Source organism: Mustela erminea, chromosome 1 (genome assembly GCF_009829155.1).
Source record: "Mustela erminea isolate mMusErm1 chromosome 1, mMusErm1.Pri, whole genome shotgun sequence".
Taxonomy (NCBI): Eukaryota; Metazoa; Chordata; class Mammalia; order Carnivora; family Mustelidae; genus Mustela; species Mustela erminea.
In genome coordinates, this window is record NC_045614.1 from 164898142 (window position 1) to 164914658 (window position 16517).

Here is a 16517-nt window from a genome sequence, read left to right on the forward strand (position 1 = left end):
AAGATAAGTAGATAGGGTTATTCATAATACATACGACCTGAAAGGAGGTCAAAATAATCTCTTTTGAAGGAGAATCTAAAAGTTGGTTATATTGAATACATTTAGATCTAAATTTGAGAAGCATGAGTCATTGGCACACTCCAGAGAATTCTTGTTGCTGCCTGAATATTGTCTCAGGGATAAGGCCTCTGAGCAGAGGCCCACTTAAGTGGTTTGAACTCTGCCCTCAATTTGAGAAGGGTCATGGCATTGGATTTGGGGTCTTAGAGGCAGAGCCTGCCCATCAACTCCATTTAATGGTTTTGTTTAGGGAAATGCCTCACATGTGTTACGCTTGTGCTCAGCTGGAAGAGGTCAAAAGGGCTGCAAAACATTTGTAATGTATTCGACTTTGTCACAGTTATTTCCAACAAAGAATAAAATGAGTGAAGCAGAAATTGCTTCAGATGACTAGGAAAACCATCCTTGGCGGTGCAATGACTAATTGTTCCCCATTCTCAGAAGGAAAGCCTGAAAAATCTCTTAACTGCAAAAACGTTTTTTCTGATAGAATTGGGTGTCTCTCTGGGCTGTGGAGCCAACTGGTGATGTGGTCACAGTCTTTCCCTCATGGAGTCTTTGGTAGAGGGCGCTGCCTTCACTACCAAGGCTAGGTGGGCAGAAAATGGAAAGTGTCCAAGCCCATCCTTCAGATGAATTACCTGTGTCTGCTTTCTGTAATGCATATAATTGCTTCAATTCCCTGCCTCCCTTTGAAGCTAATGAGGACTTGGCTAAGGCCTGTTTACTCCGAAAAGGGCTGGGCTTCACTCTGGGTGTGCGTACCACCGATGAAAGTCACAGCAATCTCAGAGAGCACACTCATGAAGAATAAGAAGTCCTTTGCTCAGGAAGGACAGAGGCCAGACACGTCCAAGGATGGTACCATTTAATGTTTGAAAACTTCAGGTGCATTTGAAACAAGCATTTAAAACGTTTATGTGGTGTGGAAAGCAGTTTAAACAAGGTGATTAGGAAATGTAAGAGAGTATCTTTGCTTCCAAGGTTAATGGGGATTTTTCAGATCCTCAAATACAAGTAAACATTTTACATAAAAGATTAATATAAAAATCATTTTCATTCTGACGTTAAAAAATGAAACCTATTCTTTTGTCCATATTGCCTCTTAATGAGTAACATTTACAGAAGACATGGGCCACAAGGCCTAGGGTATGTTGGTAAATTGTAATTACTAAAGTTAACAAATTTTTCTTGACTCATCCATGACTCTATGTTTTTAGCCACCAATGGTAGGCGTTGATAAACTTTCCTTTTAGCACTGTGATGTACATATAGGCACAGGCACTTAGAATTTGTAGGTTAAACCCTCCCAGTGTATACCTAGGTAGCTGTTGGTGCAGCTTTTCAACACGGAAGCAGCTTCTCACACAGGACAGTTGAGCGATAGGTGGGAATGCTGGCTTTCTATGGTGCCAGTGTGGCTAAGCAGGAGGTTCATTTCCTGGATTGCCTTTTCTCTGTACAGTTCTGGGTTAGAGTTGGTCACAAGAGAAATTGTCACTGGATCTGAGAGGGAGAAGTGAAGGAGGAATTGTTCATTTTTCATCCTCACTCCGTATCTAGCGCTCCTTCTCCACTACTGGCACAGCCGATTTCCAGCTACTTCAGGCCCAGCCCCAGAGGCAGAAGGGACAGCTTGATGGAGTCTTCTTCACAGGTGCCCAGAATTATATGAGATTGATTCCATATAACAAGTCTTCATTCTCTGTCGTTCTCAGCATTCTGCCTCTCTGACCCCAACCCTGACTAAAACAAGCGGCTCTGAGATTAATTCAGGGGCTCAATAGCATTGAAGGACCCAGGTTCATTCTTGTCTGCCATCCTCAATTTGTTGACTTTATTCTTTCCATTTTGTAAGAAGAATATAGCAGTTGTGACCCTTTTCTCCTCACAGTTAAAGTTTTTCTTTATAGTGATGTCAGTACTTAGAGAAAACCAGGCCAGGTAGCATTATGCACAATTCAGGGTTGGTTTCCTTCTATAAACTATAGGTTCAAAACTTAAGTCACTAAAATGCTGGTAAGACTTTTTCATTCTTATAAATTGATTAAAATAAAGGGAAGAGATCATCAAGTCAGCTGGGTTATCCATTCTCCCTGTGTGTAAAAATTTATGTGGAAATCTAAATTTATCATAAAGCTGATTAACAACATGACAACTGAGTCAGAAGAGTGAGTCAAATTATCTTCATAGCTAATGTCACTCATCTATGTAAACCTGGTGTTGGAAGGCATAGTCCACCCCCCACAAGATGTCAGTTTTTGAATTGATAGGGCCCTTTGCTGTAGGCAATCTTGGAGATACTGACATTTTTAAACTTTGGGGTCCCTAAGACTCACCATATTAAATCTAGTTGGTTAAGCTGATATTAACGATTCATGTAAAATGAGTACAATACCTTAGCATATCAAGTGCGCTGATTTTTTGCCTTTTCACTAAGGTGATTTCTGCTTCCGTGTGCTCTCTCACCCATCATTAGCTGATCAGATTTTGAATCAGTACTTAGTGATACATTTCTTCCAAGATCTTGGTGGGAACCTCAGTGTGGCCTCCTGGACTGACTGCAGCAGGAGTGCCACTGAATGAAAACAGTTCTTTTCTAGTTGGAACTGGCAGCCAGGCATTCATAATCTTGATGTAGGTATGGAGTCAGTGAGTAATAGTTGGGACGTGAACAGGAAATATGGTAGTGGGAAACTCAATGGTTGCAAGTCTTGCCAAAGGTAGAATTATTAGGCCATGACAAGCCACCGCTGGAATTGCAGTGAGAAAGGGGGAAGCGAAGTCACTGGATATGAAGGGTCTCATCATGGGTTGATACAGTTCTGTCTTACTTTCCACTGCTGGCTGGGTGTTCTGTAAAAGCCTAGAACCAAGAAAAATGGATTTTAAATGGCTGGGATTCATGTCAGAATAACCATTTTTTTTTTTAAAGATTTTATTTATTTATTTGACAGAGAAAAATCACAAGTAGATGGAGAGGCATGCAGAGAGATAGAGAGGGAAGCAGGCTCCCCACTGAGCAGAGAGCCCGATGTGGGGCTCGATCCCAGGGTCCTGGGATCATGACCTGAGCCGAAGGCAGAGGCCCAACCCACTGAGCCACCCAGGCGCCCCTCAGAATAACCATTTTTATCTTAAGCATTTAATGATGATAGTGTTTTGTTTTGGTTTTTGGAGGTAGGGAGCTTTGGAGCTATTGTCTGCATCTGTAATCAGAGAACCATGAGACAGTTATAAGTAGTTATAAGGGCTCAATTTTAATCACCCTTCTAGATTAGTTCCTGGGTTTTTTTTTTTTTTTTTCTTTTAAGATTTTAAAAATTTATTTGTCAGAAGAGAGAGAGCACAAGCAGGCAGAGTGGCAGGCAGAGGCAGAGAGAGAGGCAGGCTCCCCGGTGAGCAAGGAGCCTGACACGGACTTGATCTGAGGACCCTGGGACCATGACCTGAGCCGAAGGCAGCCGCTTAACAAACTGAGCCACCCTGGTGTCCCTAGTTGCTGAGTTTTTAACCAGTAGAGAAAAGAGTTTACCCCACTCTTTGCTTTTATTTATATTCTGATTAATGGAACTCATAATAAAAGGTGTGTGGCAAAAATATTTAACTCCATTTTAAACAAACGAATTTGCAAGTAAACTATAATTCGTAAGCGAATTATGGGTTCCCAAGGAGCTTAGAAGTGGTTGGACAAATAGGGAAGGCAAGCCAACTGAATCTGGGTAGAAACTGTAATCTTCTTTTCTCACTTTGTATTTCTTTCTACTTCTATACGGTTCCGTGCTTCCACTGGAAGAATAGGTACACTGGTTTCCCATCATATGCATAATGCCACTCAGATCTTCTCCACAAGTAACAATAGAAAATGAGAAGAGCAGCCAGTTATTTAAGTAGAGCCCTAATTATATATTTTTTTCCTGTTCTGTTATCCCGTGATCCCTCTCACCCTTTCTTATCCCTCTATCAAAGTCTTGCGAGATGATATATGTATCGATTACTTTTTCACAGTAGCATTCTTATGCTATAATTGGTTTGATAAAGTAAAAAGCTTTACCTTGCTTTCTTCTGCATCAGCAGTGTTGGCCCTCTCAGTATAGACAGAAGACCTTTCTATAGGAAAAAAAAAGAGAAACTTAGAAAAAAATCTTTTTGCAAACACTCATTTTTTTTATTCCTGCCTCAGTACAATTATGTTATTAGATGCACATTAGTTATTCTCCCTTTCATATCTTTCTCCCAAAAAACAGCCTTAAAAATGCAGTGTAGAAATACCTCATTAGCTACAAATAACAATAAATTCTTATGGCTGATTCAGGTGCACCAAAACAGGGATAAAAGCTGTCCAGCCAGGCCAGGAATTCCTGGCTCTTTAGGATAGTTGGCCTGAGTCCTACTAACCATTAACAATGGAAAATAACAGCCAAGGAGGTGGTGATTAAGTCCATCGATAGCAAAAGAAAAAGGTACGGGTACAATGCTGTTTTCCAAGGAAGGCCTTTTGTGCCTTGCTAAAATCTACGATAATTTATACTTATCCTAGACTTAAAGCATTTTAAAACAGTTCTAAAAAAGGGAATTTAAAAAAGAAAACACATACCATGGTCATACGGAACTATAGCCAGGGACCTAGAGGTGGGCAAGGTTTGGGGGCCTTGAGTGTAACAGCTTGAAATATATTTTCAGCCTATCTAACCACACACAGTTATCGAACATTGTTTAAATAGCCAAAACCCTGACACTGTTTTTGCTGATCGCTCCAGACTGCTCCTCCAGAATCAGAACCCAGCCTGCTGTGTCTGCCCTGTGTAGCTGACCCGGACGGATTCCTTCCATAGGCTGTCTTTTCCCTCTCCTTTCCAGTTGGAGTAGAGAGTACAGGGAGGGAAGGGAAAAATCACACATTTATTCTTCCAGGGCCTTCTTTGTAAGGTCGCCTTGGTCTGGCTATGTCCTTCAAGTAAAAGTTACTCTCCCTACAAGGCATCTGATTTTACGGGACTCTCTTCTTCTGGGTTTTGGTAATGGCACCTTCTACTTGTTTAGATTTGTGGGCAATCAGCTGCTCCCAGCTCTGGGGAAATGAACTATCTACTGTGCTCCCCTTTGTACAGTTTTGAGTGTGCCACGTGTCTTCTGTTGAGACTTGACTTTTGCACACTTCCAATACAGAAACTAGACTGTCATGCTGGAGCAGTATGTAGTGCCCCAGTATGTAGTGCCTCTCTGTCATATAATTTGAGCCCTAGGGGACAAACTAGACTTGCCTATGATTTCCCATCTTTTTCCACTTCTGGTCAGCTAAGGGACAGGAGGAACCAGTAATAAACTGGAGTGGCCTTCCTATTAGTATAAACAGTCACAGGGTGAAATTAGTGAAACTCTTACTCACTGTCATGCTTCATATCTTACTTTCAATAAAGGAATAAAGGTGTCTCCGATTACCAAATCTCCTAACTTCATCGGGGCAAAAGGCAATTAGTAATTGGAGGAATGGACATGGGATTTATCTCAACCTCCCAGGACGCTCAGGCATCTCAGATTATACAATAAGAAAAAGCAGCTGGGTCTCCTTTAGTGGTATACAGAAGTCTGTTTCATGCCCCTAACTTCTTGGATTCCCCTTTCCTGGTCTATAAAATGTGGGGATAAGTAGAACTAAATTTTTCCTAGATTTAATTCTGTCAATAAAAGCCAAGCCTTCTAAGAAGTCCTATGACCATAGCATCTTAATGTATCATTTTTAATTACCTGTAAGTAACCCAAGTTTTGTTGCAGAAAATCTAGAAAAAGTGTTTTAAAAATGCAACAAGGATTAAAATAAAATGGCCCATAAAAGACAAAGCAGTAATACGACAGACAAAGCTCAAGGAAAGAGAAAACAGAGTGCAGGGACGAAAGCACGTCTAGACATAGGGACAAACTCTTTCCAAAGGCATCCACTTTTAAAGTTTGGGCTTATTTCTTTCCATCTCTTTTTCAATGCAAGATAATTTTGGTAATTCTGTGTATTATTTTAGTGCTAGATTTAAATTTTTTCAGTGTGCTGCAATGCATGTGCTTGTATATGGCTTGTTACATCTTTAACCATTTAATTCAGGATAAATTTGTTAGCAGTATAGTTAGCTGGGAATGTGGGAACATTTTAAAGGATTTCTGATAAATTTTACAAACGACTGTCCAGAGAATTCAGAACTGTTTATATGTCCAACAGCCATGTAAGGTTATCTGTAGGTCATCCTTGATAACCTCTGCCTGTACACCGAGGGACAGAGTTCATATTCTCCATGAGATACCTACCTCTCCTGGAACAGTTGTTTCTTTTAAACATACAGAATATGCAAATTGCCAGCAAAACAAAAATCACCAAAGACAGAGTAATTATCCAGGTTCTGCTTTGACTCTGTTCTAAATAAAACAAAAAGTCTGTAAGCTGGAAGAAAAATTACCAAAGAACACATTTATGATTTTAAAAAACAGTTAATTCTGCATTTATGAGCATAAATACCTCCCAGTCTCAATGTCTCTACTGTGGGCAACCTGCATAAGTCAGAATATTAACCTATTTGGGGCTTGGTAGGAGGTGGGTGTTGGGGAGAAAAAGGTTGCAAACTTGAGAAGCAATGAGTGTATTATGCATTGTGAGTTTCTATTGTTTCATATTATAAAGAGAGTTAACACACTGTTACAAAGGAATAATTATGACTACAGACTATCCACAGCCCAGCATCCTCCTTGGAGGATGAAGGGAGAGCAGAGTATAGCCTTGGCTTGGAGAAGACAGGGGCACAGAGAAACAGGGTAAGTGCGGAGGGGATCAGTGGAGCGGAGTGAGACGGGACAGGCGAACACCAGGATAATAGAGTGCTTGATGCTCCTCAGAATCACTGCAGGAGCTGGGGTTTTTCCAGCATCTTTGTTGGAACTATAATTGTTGTAATTAGTATTAAAGGAAGTAGAACCCCAGAAGGCAGAAACTTGGAGACCTTGAGTTACTCAAGTCGGAACCTGTTAATCTTGTGATCCACCTTCTGCCATAGAGTAGGAGCAAGCATTAGAGCACACAGGCCGATTCAAGGTGAAAAGGGGTTTATGGCTATTTTTCATATAACAGATGTCCATTTTTATGAACGTACTCTTTATTAATAATATTCTGTAACCACTAAAACATTCATCTCTACACATATTGGTATCATTCTGAAATTGTATACCCATATAAAGAATGCGCAATTAAGTGGAAATGTTGACTTTGAAAGTGTTTTCATATGCATACTTTTCTGGGACCCCTGGGTGGCTCAGTCAGTTAAGCACCTGCCTTAGGCTCAGGCCATAACCCCAGGGTCCTGGAATTGAGTCCTGCATCAGACTCCTTGCTCAGCAGGGAGCTTGCTTCTCCCTCTGCCTGCTGCTCTTTCTGCTTGTGCTCTCTCTCTCTCTCCTAAATAAAATCCTAGAAAGGAAAAAAAAAATATGTGCATACTTTTCCTCCTGAAGAAAATCCTGCAAAGTATAGCATTTTCTTACTTCGTCACCCTCACTTCCTCCACTGTAAAGAGATTTGCCCAACATCACATAGTGATTTAGCAGCAAAATTTAGCAAGGATTATTCAATTCCATTCAATTCCATGCAACCTGTATTGAATAGATCTAGACTCTAAGATCATAACTCCCCTTACCACCCAATCTGGGCTTCATTTTCAAGTGCTGCTGTATCTCCTGGGTAAGACAAGTAGAAAACTGTGATTCAGAATAGAAACCAAATTTCTTTGAAAGAGTGATATCAAGGATACTAGTAGTGCTTGACCTCTTTCCTGCCCTGCTGGGGTTGCTCCGGCCACACCTCTCTTTCTGGGGGGAAGTGTGGACAGACCCTCCTCCAGTCTCAACAGGCCAGGGTTAACTTGGGAATTCAGAGGTTCTGAAAAGCTTCTTTTGTCAGAGATGGAATGGTCCTGATGTTTTGCTTTGTGTAAACTAAAAATTAAATCTCTGGTTAGAAAGATGGATCATGGGATGCCTGGGTGGCTCAGTTGGTTAAGCAGCTGCCTTCAGCTCAGGTCATGATCCCAGCGTCCTGGGATCGAGTCCCACATCGGGCTTCTTGCTCTGCAGGGAGCCTGCTTCTCCCTCTGACTCTGCCTTCCACTCTGTCTGCCTGTGCTCACTCTCACTCACTCTCTCTCTGACAAATAAATAAATAAAATCTTTAAAAAAAAAAGAAAAGAAAGAAAGATGGATCATATGTGGTCTTCAGACCATATCTTCCTGCTTTTTGTTGTTTTTTTTCTACACTCCAAAATGAATCCAATCCAAATGAAGCAACATTTGAAAAATAGAATGTAAGCTTATCTAGATTTTACAGAAAACTAACATTTTTATTTGGGAGAAAAAGAGGAGCTTCAACTACACCCCAGTTTTCAGCACTCTCAAAATGACAGCTCTACACAAAGGGAGAAGCATCCTTCAGTGTCTAGAAGCTTCTATTTGAAGGCCACTTGACCTAAGGACAACTCCATATTCTTACCTCTAAATCTCTCTACGTAGAATTACTGAACCTCCAAATCTGTTATTCCTAATTTTCACAACTAGAATGATATGCTTTTGTTTTTTTAAAATATCTCACTTATTTATTTGACAGAGAAATAGCACAAGTAGACGGAACAGCAGGTAGAGGGAGAGGGAAAGAAGCAGAGAGCCTGACATGGAGCTTGATCCCAGGACCTTGGAATCATGACCTGAACCAAAGGTAAATGCTTAATCGACTGAGCCACACAGGTGCCCTGATAGAAATGTTTTTTAAAACACATGTCCCACTGGCTCAAATATACTTAATAAAGAATAGAGAGCTGCCAATATGTCCTATGATATCAAATTGATAGCTTAAGGGTAAGGGGATCAACCAGCCCACTTAGAAAGTCAACTTCTGGGTGCATGTGCCATGACCCTATAGAGAATAAACTAGAAATATCTTAAAGAGTTTTGGCAGTTAACTATTACTAGAGGTTAAAGAAAAAAGAGCAGTGTCAGGTGTACATTTAGTGTTTCCAATGTCCTTTGGTGATTGTTTCCACCGAGTTCCCAGAGCGTGCTTCCCCAGCATCTACCAGAGCCCCAATTCTAACTTCTTACTGTGCCTGAAGCCTCAACTCCCCAGATCCCAGGACCTAAAGCATGTGTCAGGCATATCAGTAAACAGGAATTGAGGATGCTTAGGCTCAAGAGTCACCAAATCATGTAGGTTCCCCCTTCATTTCTAAAGCCCTGAAACCATGAAAAGGAAATCTTATGGGAATAGTTTTTGTTTCAATGAAGAACTTTTGTGTGTTTGAAAGAAGGAGGTTGACTATGATCTTCACCAAAAGTATTCCTGTCGTATCTACATTTTCGAAAGTACTAATCAAAATTCTTTAAATGCCAACCTAATTTCCCTGTTTGATAGTTACAATCTCTATTGCTATATTGTTATAGCCAAAACCAGTTATCCAACCCTACTTGTAACTTACCTACTACATGCAGTATTTGGGTGGTAAGTAAAGCGTATTTGCTTGAAGAAATATTGCATAAGTATTCCCCACTGTCTGAAACTCTAAGATCCTTCAGAGTCAAGAAAAAGTCACTCTGGTTTATTCGCTCTTTGTTCCAGGAGACTCGGGGTTCATAGATGGTTGTATTTTGTGAGGAGCTCAGAAAGTAAGCCAGTATAGAGGAGGTCTCTCTTTCCACTTTGGACCAAGTGACTATGAAGTCTTGATCCAGTAAAAAAATACTGTTTTTAAGTTCACATGAAAGTGAAAAATCTTCACTTTGCTTTTTATGAAGGTCATCTAATAATGGGATAGAAAAGGAAACATCAATGAAAATACAATTTTCAAATGAATTTTCTAAGTTATATTTAGAAATGCTTTGAGAAATACCTTCGGAAATGGTTTCTTGAAAGAAGCTGTGCCACTGCCATTTTAACACTTACCATGATTAAGTTTAGACCTTCAAAGAGGCCCAAGCCTGGGCTAGCTAGTGAGGTGACACTCCTGGTTTCTAACTCCTGCAGCCTGATAGTGAGCACTCAAGAATGTTGCTACCAACTACCAGGCTTTTGAACTCAATGTTGTTCTTCTTTTGACCCCTCAAATGCTGGTATTCCCCAGGACCTTCCTCCTTTCTCTCTGTCTACTCTTTAGTAGTCTCTTCTGGTCTCAACTGCTTCTTAATCACTCTCTGTGCAAGTCTCTTCTCCTGACATTAAAGTCTATTTCCAGCTGTGTGCAGGTAAGCTCCCACTGGACTGAGCTCTGTGAGAGGAGGGACTCTGCTGAACATTCTCAGCTTGCTCCTCCACATCCAGCTCTATCTTGTCCTTCCAGTTCTGCAGCTCGGTAGCTGACCTTTGTGCACTACCATGACTTCTTCTGCCTAAGCTCTAGACTCACTCACTTCACACTCCACCTGTGAGAGAGTGATGCCAAAACAAACCTATCTAAAATGGACATCCGGGTCTCTCCAATACTTCAAAAATCCTTTTTTGGCTCCGTACCACCTCTGGAATCCTGATCTGGTTCCTGAGCAAGATCAAGACCTTCCATCTAGTTTTTGACTCCCTCTTCAGGCTTATCTCTTGCTACTTTAGCTTCACCCTCTACCACTTACACTTCTACAAATACAGGAGACACTTACTCCTCAGTGCTTTTGTGTTTTTTAATCTGGAATGCCTGCGTTCTCTGGAAATCCCTGCTATTCCTTTAAACTTCTGAACATATGCAACCTCCTTAAGCATATATTCTCCAACAACCCTGTTTATACCCAACCACAGTGAACAGAATTAATTGCTTCCTTTGTATGCTACCTTCCTAGTTTAGTGTTTACAGGATTGTACTAGATGCTGTGGATCCAGAAATGAATATGAAAATATGAAAATGAATTTTTTTTAAAGATTTTTATTGGAGAGAGAGGGAGACAGCACAAGCAAGGGAAGGGGGAGAGAGAGAGGGAGAAGCAGGTTCCCATCGAGCAGGGAGCCTGATGCAGGACTTGATCCCAGGACCCTGAAATCATGACCTGAGCTGAAAGCAGATGCTTAATGACTGAGCCACCCAGGCACCCCAAGTGTTCACAGTCTGCCAGCAACACACATAGCATATAATGACTCCTCAGCAAGACAACATAGCACTGAACCTAAAGAACTGTGGATGCTTCTGGATACCGAATTCTGAATAAACATGAGGAAATACGATTTTCCTTAGAAAATATTTACAATTTAGTATGAACATTTCCAACACTTTCCCATGGTTCCATTGCTGCCTGGAAAAGTGAACACTGGGTGACCATGCCTTCAATACGGATTATGTAAAGGTGGTGAATCACTCTTAATTTAGGGTCTTCTTGCAAGCACTCGAGAATATGAAATTCCGGAAAAGAAGACCAAAAAGGATAGCTGATCCCCACTTTCTCCATGTAATAGGGATTTAGTAAAACATTTTGCTTTGCTTCTAAAATGTAGAACATTTTTCTTGAAATTGGATAAGATGTCAAACTAATTTTTCCTCTTAATCTTAAATAGTAGGTGATGTAGAGATTGATCAGAATTTCTGTTTGTTTAAATAAATGAGAGGAAGGGGTACTAAAAATACTCATGCTATGATAGAGTTGTTGATAAAGCTTAATGGGCTAATACTTTGTAAACAGAATGAACAGAAGCAATAATACTAGTGAATTTTTATTTAGTTGAAAGATTGGCAAGCATCACAGACTGTGACCTAATAGGCAAGCTTTCTTCTCAGATCTTTGGAAGTGCAATGCAGGTAGAAATCCTATTTGGAAGATGAATCACAGAGGGTGCTGGGTGGCTCAGTCGTTGAAGCATCTGCCTTTGGCTCAGGTCATGATCCCAGGTCCTGGGACTAAGCCTGCATCGAGCTCCATGCTGAGCGGGGAACCTGCTTCTCCCTCTCCCTCTGCCGCTCCTTCCTGATTGTTCTCTCTCTCCTCCTCTCAAATAAAATGAAGTTTAAAAAGAAGATAAATCATAAATAAATATAATAATATTTTAATAACATTCATGAATATGTTTACTACTTTCCATTTCACACATCCTACACCTAGCAGGTAGGAATTACTTCTATTTTACTAATGAGGAAGTAGTGTTCAGAGCCAGTAAATAATAGAGTTGGTCAGTCTCAGTCTTCTCACTGGAGCAGATGCATTTTCGTTCTTTTGTGTTCCATTTTTTCCCTATAAATCAATCCTCATTTCCTCCCAACCTCTGACATAGCACATACACACAGAAAGCCCAATGGAGCCTACCTTTCATTGTCCATCTCCCTGTCCATGTTTGGTTCAGTAATGAGTTTTCAATACCACATTCATAAGATAAATTTGATCCCGTAATATTTATCATACTGTCAACATGAAGAGGATCCAAAGTTTCAATTTCTCCCTTTTTGCTTTCAGAGATGGTTGTGTTCTCTGTTTTCCAGGAGATGTGTGGATGAGGATAACTTGACACACAGCATATTAAGAAGCTCTCTGTGTTCCTCTTTTCATATTTCATCACAGGTGTGACGAAAGCTGGGGGGAGAAAGAGGGACATATGAGGGACTGTCATTAGCTTCTTCTTTAGCCATCTGTGCAGAATACTTACTACTTTAATACCCATGAAATGAAAAGCTGAGCCTAATGAGCAAATATTGGCACTTACTAATGGAAAAACAAAACCAAAACTAAATAGAAACTTAAGATATACTGTGTTTATCTATAAATGAAAAAAAAAAAAAGCATTCATGGATATTTAGCGTAGCAACTAGCAATCTTCATTCTCTAGCAAGAGTTCTAAAAAGAGGGGCGCCTGGGTGGCTCAGTGGGTTAAAGCCTCTGCTTTCGGTTCAGGTCATGATCACAGGGTCCTGGGATCCAGTCCTGGGAGAGACCCTCACATGGGGCTTCCTGCTCAGCAGGGAGCCTGTTTCCCCTCCCCACCTCTCTGCCTGCCTCTCTGTCTGCTTGTGATCTCTGACTGTCAGATAAATAAATAAAATCTTTAAAAAAAAAAAAGAGTTCTAAAAAGAAATCTAATGACCTCGCTGAGCAACCAATAGAAACTAGAGTTCATGCAGCACTCTGTAGTCTCCAGGTAATAACTCAGAGTCTTTTTAATTCTTTGTTTACACATGGTTCTTAGATTTCTGAGTCAAGGTCTGAAGCAGCTAAATGAGACAGAGGAAGAAGAAACAAGTGCTGGATGAAACAATCCACTAGAAAATGCCCCTCCCCTCATAAATAAGTCATAATATTAATACAGACAAGAAGAAAGCATATAATATTAAAATTACCCTTAAGTAAGCCAATAGTTCAACATTTTTAAAAGATACCATATGGGCAGAAATTAATGCTGATAAGACTAAGGGGAAAATGGATGCTCTTATGCTGCTGGTCAAAGTAATGTATTAAAATTTTCTGATATTTTACTTTCAGATCATTTCCTACTATTAAATACAAGAATGCCCCTCACAACATTTGTCATGTAAAACACTGGAAATACCTGAATATCTACCTGTAGAGGAATGGGTGCATCAATTATAGCATGTCTATACTACAAGATACCATGCATTTAAAAATTGAGGTAGATTTGTATTTATTGACTTGGAAGGAAGCCCACAGCATACTCAATTAAGGAAAAGGTATTTCAGAAAAACATGGAATGATATCCTTGTTATGTTTTGGAAAACCTCATATACTTACTTACCTCCCACCTTTAGTACCACTTTATTTATGAATGTTCTAGATGTTGTTCCCACATAGCATAAATAAATTCCTTCATCCAGAAGGCTTAATCTTCTTAAAGATAAAGAGGCATTCCCTTTGTGCATTTCTCCATGGAAGAGGGATGTCCTGTTCGTGTATCTGTGATCTTGCGCTTCCAAATGGTCACTGCCTTTGTAGTATGAGTGAACATTGTTATCTTGATTTTTCCAGTGAATTACAACTTCAGGCTCACTTTCAAATGAGCAAGGGAGAATTATATCTTCACCAAGTCTCCCAATGACTATTTTCTCTTCATCAGCAGTTATAAGATAAGGGGAAGCTAAAAGGAATGTATCTAAAAATCAAGAGCAGGTATGAAGAGAATTAGTGATGGGTGCTTATTAAGGGCTCCATCAGGACCACCTAGCAGAACTATCCTGGGACTGCAGCCTGATCACTAACATATCATACCATCAAGAACCTTGCTAGTCTGATTATTAGAAACAAGCCATGAAGCTTGTGTTCGAGTTTTTGTAATTGTGTATTATGTATACAAAAGACTCCTCCTGATTTTTATTCCTGGACACATTCACTTTTAACATCTACCATAGCAATAACCAATTAGTTTATCCAGCTAACTAGAGTCAGCAGGCTCTAAAAGATTAGAACACATTTAACTTGGTTTCATTAGAAAATATTTGGACTACGTAGAAGACAATGCTTGATTCGGGAATCTGTTAGGAATATGCAGACATTAGCTTCAAGCAAGGGAACATATGAGGGAACACTCCTCCTGCTCAGGAGGAGTCCGAAAGGGGAAGTGAAGTGACTCATTTATTTTGGCCTTAGGACAGCTCTCCAGATATCCTATGAGTCAACTGAAATATAGTAAAGGAACATTATTCTGGATGTAAATGTGGAAGTCCGGTCACCCTGAGATACATACACACATAAATATACATAAATATATATTTATAATTTATACATATAGTTTATTACTAACTTCAGAAATTACTTTTTTAAAGAAGATGGATTCATCGCAATCAAGATTTCTGCAAAGAAAATATACTTAGCCATTTCATAATCCTTGAAGGCAAGATCCAGCTTCTTTGACCAATTCATAAAATATGTTAAGTAGGTTATGTACCCTATCTACAGATTTTAGAATAATAGAGTTGGAAAGGGTCTTATCTTATAGATGATGGAGTAAATTCCTTCCACCCTTAGGCAAGACCACCTACGGTGGAAGAACTGAGCGCTCCTGTGGCTTATCACAGTCTTTCTCCTCTGCCTCCTCCTCTGGATCCCGTTCCACTGTGTTATCTCCCACTCCTCTCCCTCAGAGAGAAATAGTTTATTTCTGTACAGAGCAGAGGGATTGCAAATATTTTGTTGAGAGAAGGACACGGAAAGGTGGGGGGAAAGGAGTGGTTTTTGTCAATCTCCCTAATTGCTCTACTAAGCACCTCTAATATTCCCTTAGGTAATTAAAAATGCTTGTCACAGAACCAAACAAAGGGGATAATGCCTTCTGTGAAGTGTTAAGTACCAAGCTTACACTTGAAAAAAAAAAAAATCAATCATCAATCAATCAAACTTGGCTTTCTAGTGACTTTATATTGGTAGCAGATAACTGATTAGAAAAAGCCTTACAGTAGACAACAGAAAATACCATTTTTAATCTTCATGCAGGACCTCTACTCTGTTTTCCTGTTTCTCATTAAGTGATCTTTTAGAAAATTTCACAATGCGGGGCACCCGGGTGGTCATTAGCTAAGCTTCTGCCTTTTGGCTCAGGTCATGATCCCAGAGTCCTGGGATGGAACCCAGTATCAGGCTCCTTGATCCGTGGGAAGCCTGCTTCTCCCTCACTCTCTGCTTGCCACTCCCCTTGCTCATGCACTCTCTCTCTCTCTCTCTCTGTCAGATAAATAAATAAAATCTTCAAAAAAGAAAGGTTCACAATACTATGGCTACAGAGGAAACTGCCCACTTTGCATTGTGTGCTCATGTTCCTAGCTCCGAATACAAACAACTTACACCTGGGTGTATTATAAAGGAACTCACCGTGAAATCCGCTTAGAGATGGTACAAGAATGAGGATGATAGACAGCACTGCCTGTACCTTCATGTCTTGTGGAAGTCATACTAGTTATACTATCAAAGACAAGCAAAATATGCATGTTATGGATTTCAAATGCAAACCGGAATTGGGATAGAAAGAGTGTCTGACTATAGGAGATCAGTTAAAGAAACTACAGTACATCCACACAAATCATTCTTCTGCAGCCACTAAAGAGGATATTGTAATAGATGGTTCAATGGCATGGAAAGAAGTTCTTAACGTTATAGGAGAAAAAAACAGAATACAGTGTAACTTGTAAGTAGCATAGTCCCTTTTTAAAAGCACATACATTTTTGCAGATCAGAGACAGATATGACATATCACTAAATATACATTAGGATGTTAACTGCAGAACGGATTTCACATCTAAAGCAGTGCCTACTATGCAACTGGTATTGAAAACTGGTCGTTGAATGAATAAAGATCTGATATATGTTCAACAGTAGTTCTCTGGATAACAGTTTCTGTTATTTTTAAAGCTTTCTACAATGGACATGTATTTTGATAGTAAATATACTAAAAACAAATTCATTTAAAGATTAACACCGATGATGTTAACTATAATGTTACTTATAGTCACACACACAAAAAAAACAAAATC

At 39.9% G+C, this 16517-nt stretch overlaps 2 protein-coding genes across 7 annotated transcripts in view; one reads left to right on the forward strand and one right to left on the reverse strand.

Moving 5' to 3' along the window:
- The window catches only part of MYH15 (myosin heavy chain 15), a 156056-nt gene extending 155182 nt beyond the window's left edge, over positions 1-874 (forward strand). The window contains 1 exon segment of the mRNA XM_032344388.1: positions 626-874. Within this exon segment, the coding sequence (XP_032200279.1) occupies positions 626-874 (249 nt within the window).
- A 983-nt stretch (positions 875-1857) lies between these two features.
- Positions 1858-16517, reverse strand: part of HHLA2 (HERV-H LTR-associating 2) — a 137042-nt gene continuing 122382 nt past the window's right edge. For all 6 annotated transcript variants that reach the window (XM_032349882.1, XM_032349872.1, XM_032349863.1 and 3 more), the window contains 7 exons: positions 15859-15948; positions 13793-14146; positions 12355-12618; positions 9561-9881; positions 6358-6465; positions 4115-4170; positions 1858-2926 (listed from right to left, as the gene is read on the reverse strand). In XM_032349882.1, the coding sequence (XP_032205773.1) occupies positions 2891-2926; positions 4115-4170; positions 6358-6465; positions 9561-9881; positions 12355-12618; positions 13793-14146; positions 15859-15922 (1203 nt within the window). In that variant the 5' untranslated portion in view covers positions 15923-15948 and the 3' untranslated portion in view covers positions 1858-2890. The remainder of the gene's footprint in view (positions 2927-4114; positions 4171-6357; positions 6466-9560; positions 9882-12354; positions 12619-13792; positions 14147-15858; positions 15949-16517) is intronic.